The sequence below is a fragment of the Fukomys damarensis genome, unplaced genomic scaffold (genome assembly GCF_012274545.1).
Source record: "Fukomys damarensis isolate Sample0158 unplaced genomic scaffold, DMR_v1.0_HiC HiC_scaffold_25, whole genome shotgun sequence".
NCBI classification, from domain to species: domain Eukaryota; kingdom Metazoa; phylum Chordata; class Mammalia; order Rodentia; family Bathyergidae; genus Fukomys; species Fukomys damarensis.
The window spans coordinates 3,868,349-3,871,790 of NW_022900937.1; the positions used below are offsets into that span (position 1 = coordinate 3,868,349).

Here is a 3,442-nt window from a genome sequence, read left to right on the forward strand (position 1 = left end):
CCGGACCCGGTGACTGAGGTGGACGACACGGCCTCCGTCACGTCTGCGCGAGCTGCCTTTCTGACGGACGGTACAGGCAGCAGCACTCACCAGATCGAGGCTCACGAAGACCCTCGGGAAAGAGGACTCCAGAGCTGCTGCGGAACGCGGCGAGGATGACGGTGAGTGTATGAAGTGTGGGGGCGGCGGGGGGCTCCCGGCAGCGGCCTCTCACCGCGGTAACGTTGTTTCACAACTGCTGACACCCACCGTCGTTTTCAGTCACCCCTAGTCCACGGGAGACTCCTGAGAAGGCCTCTAAGGGGCAGGCTTTTCCCTGGGGTCGCAGACGGCCACCTGCTGTTCACACCTAACACGCAGCTTCCCGGCCGAGGACACACGCCTGTCCCTCCTCACCCTGCCTGGGGCCTCGGAGGCCCTGAGCAGCTGGGCGCTGCGACAGCTCTCTCACCTGGCAGATGGAACCCAAGGTCCGCTCGTGTCCAGGGCATCGCTGCAGCCCCACAGGCCCTGCCTGCCTGCTCACACCCGACCTCCAGGATGCGCAGGAGGAGAGGAACCACCAGGCAGCGCTGCAGCACGGACCAGCAACCCAAACACACTCAGCGGGCAACAGCCAGGCCCCGCCTCTCCATAGCTTAGCTTCCCTCTGCCACGCGAAATGTTCCCAGGGAAACTGAGGAAAAGCGCACCAAAACCACGACAGGGACATGGAGACCAATTTAAGCTCACACTGAGCCTTCAGCTGTGCAACACAGTGGCGCCACCATGGCCCAGAGCATCCTCGCATCAGCCCTGTGTCCTGACAGACATCTCATGCCTGCACTAGGCAGCCCGCATCCAGAATGCAGCTCAGACAGACGCTGTCCCCACTGACTGCTTCGCCCAGGGTGGGCAGAGCCTCCTTCCTGTCCTGGATATGGCCTCGAGGGTCCAAGAAGGCAGGGACTCCTGAGAAACCCTGGGAATAGGAACCTGCAGACCCCGCGGCTGCCCTCCAGGCCACCCACTCTTCTGAGAGTCACAGTCCTGCTTGTCTTTTTCTCCAAGTCACTTCATAAGCTCTATGGTTTGTTTTTTTTTAAATTTCAGTATTCACTTCTGACTAGGACATAAGGAAGCCGAGGAAGAAGAAAAACCCAATTTTGACAGAAACCAAGGTTCCTTCCACCCGTCTCGGGGGAGGGATGCCAGGTCCAAAGCTCCGCCTGACTCATACTCCTTGGCCAGTGTGGCGCAGGGCAGCGGGAGGGACCGGGATGGAACCCAGCTCCTTCTCCCTGCTGAGACGGGGTCTCACTAAGCTGCCAATCTTCCTGCCTTGGCTCACATTCAAATATTTTAAAAATCTGAAGAGCCCCTTTCTATCAATCATGAAATGAACTTAAAAAGTCTTTAGAAATCTAACCCTGGACACCAAACCAGCAATGCGTTTTGGGGAGCACCTGTCTGAAGCTCAGAGTTGAGACTCTCCGTCTGCCCTGTGGAGCGGATCTCATGCTCGGCCCGGATGTGCAGCACAGCGCCGGGCCCTGCACACTCCAGGCTGGGAACAAACCCCGGGCCGATCATCAGAGCAACCCAGGTACTCACTCCACCCGCCCCCAAGCCGCCTCCGCCCTGACACCCTGCACCCATGGCCCCAGCCGCGTGGCTTCTGCCTCAGTGACCAGACCTTCACCGATTACCTCAGCTCTTGCCACTTCAAATCGCAGGTGTTTATTTCCACTCAGATTCGCGGATTAAAAGATTCGTCCCATCAGAATCAGGAGGTGCAGCACTGGTTTCCCAGGAACAGAGCAGGAAGAGACTGGAAGGGGTCTGGCACCTCCCCACCCTGGTGTCCCCGAGGCCTACGGGCCTGGGACAGGACACAGCAGGCTCCCAACCCCGTGGGGGCGGGGCATTGCTTACAGAGGCGAGCGGCTCAGAAGCACACGCAAGGCACTAAGGTGTGAAGCTCTAGAGACACAGCAGAGATGCAGGATGCATGGGACCCAGAACGGGACTGGGACCACTAGCTGTGGGGGCCTTGGCCCGAGTCCCCACACTCCCACGGCCTGGCCAGGTCACTTGTACTTATAGAAGCCTTCCCCGGACTTCTTGCCCAACTTCTTCTCCCCCACCAGCTTGTTCAGGGCAGAGCTGGGCTGGAACAGTGGGTTCTCCACATCCATCTCGTGCCACCCTACAGAAAGAGACAAAGTGCAGTACCCGTTCAGACCGGGGCTCCCAGGGCCCTATGAGTGCAGGTCATGGAGCCGCCAAGCCCACCCGGCAGGGCACAGGACAGGGTGTCCCAGGCCTGTGACCCGTGCTGCACAGGAGGCCTGCTCCACAGTGCAGTCAGCCAGGCTATGAGGGCAGCGCAAGAGCACAGGTCCCAGTCACCGGCAGACCCTGTGCACACCTGGCTCGGAGGTCCGACTGCCCTCCGCTGCCCCTCGGTGACCTCCCAAGGACGGCCCTCCTGCTCCTCGTTCCCTCTGCAGGACTGGGCACTAAACCCTGGGCCCTCGCAGGAGCTGCACCTCCAGCTTTTTCTAAGTCTTTCGGGACAGGGTCTCACTGAGTCGCCTGGGGCTGGACTTGAACTTGGAACCCTGCTGCTTCAGCCCCGCCCCCACCCCGCCAAGTGCTGGGGTTGCAGGTGTTTGCCATGCCCAGCTGGGAGTCCACTGTGTGTGTACTTGGGTGTGTACACACGTGTGTCGCTGCGGACACAGGACTGAACTCTGGTCCCTCGCACTGAGCCACATCATAGCTGCCCTGAATTCAATTTTTATTTATTTATTTATGGTACCATGGATCGAACTCCGGTCCTTGTGATTGCTAGGCAGTTGGTGGAACCACTGAGCTAAATCCCCAGCCCTTCAATTTTTATTTTGACACAAGGTCTTGCTAAGCTGGTCAGGCTGGGCGTGAACGCTCTCCTCCTCCTCCTGCCCCAGCCTCAGTGTTGGGGTCACCCAGCCTGACACTTGTTTTTACCCTGGGTTCAAAAGCACCGCGCTAATCTGAATGTATGTTTAAACGGTCGGCTCTCTTGATCAGAGTTACAGAAACCACCCGGTGACAGTCGTCTCCTGACTCTTGTGCTGTGTGGTGGCAGAGAAGCAGCCTGGGAGCAGGAAGGGCACAGCCTCCGTGTGCGGCCCTAACTCACGTGAGCACTCTGGTCTGACAGCACCCCAAGGCGCACATGCCTTCTCCCAGCCTGGACTGGACTCGGATCGCTGGTGCTGTGGCTGAGTACGCCTCGCCCCCAGGGGCTCCGGTGTTGGAGCCCGGTCCGCGTGTCCGGGGACTGTCAGGCCCCAGGGTCCCCATCACAACTGACCACTGCCATCTCAGGAGCAGGTTGCATCTCTGCGACTAACCTGTTCCCAGACAGCAGCGTAACGCAAGGCCGCCGCACGCCCTACACCCCGCGTCCCACGCC

At 59.7% G+C, this 3,442-nt stretch overlaps 1 protein-coding gene across 1 annotated transcript in view; it reads right to left on the reverse strand.

Moving 5' to 3' along the window:
* Positions 1-1,684: 1,684 nt before the first annotated feature.
* The window catches only part of Hadh (hydroxyacyl-CoA dehydrogenase), an 8,725-nt gene continuing 6,967 nt past the window's right edge, over positions 1,685-3,442 (reverse strand). The window contains exon 7 of the mRNA XM_019210256.2: positions 1,685-2,188. Coding sequence (XP_019065801.1) covers positions 2,070-2,188 — 119 coding nt within the window. The 3' untranslated portion in view covers positions 1,685-2,069. The remainder of the gene's footprint in view (positions 2,189-3,442) is intronic.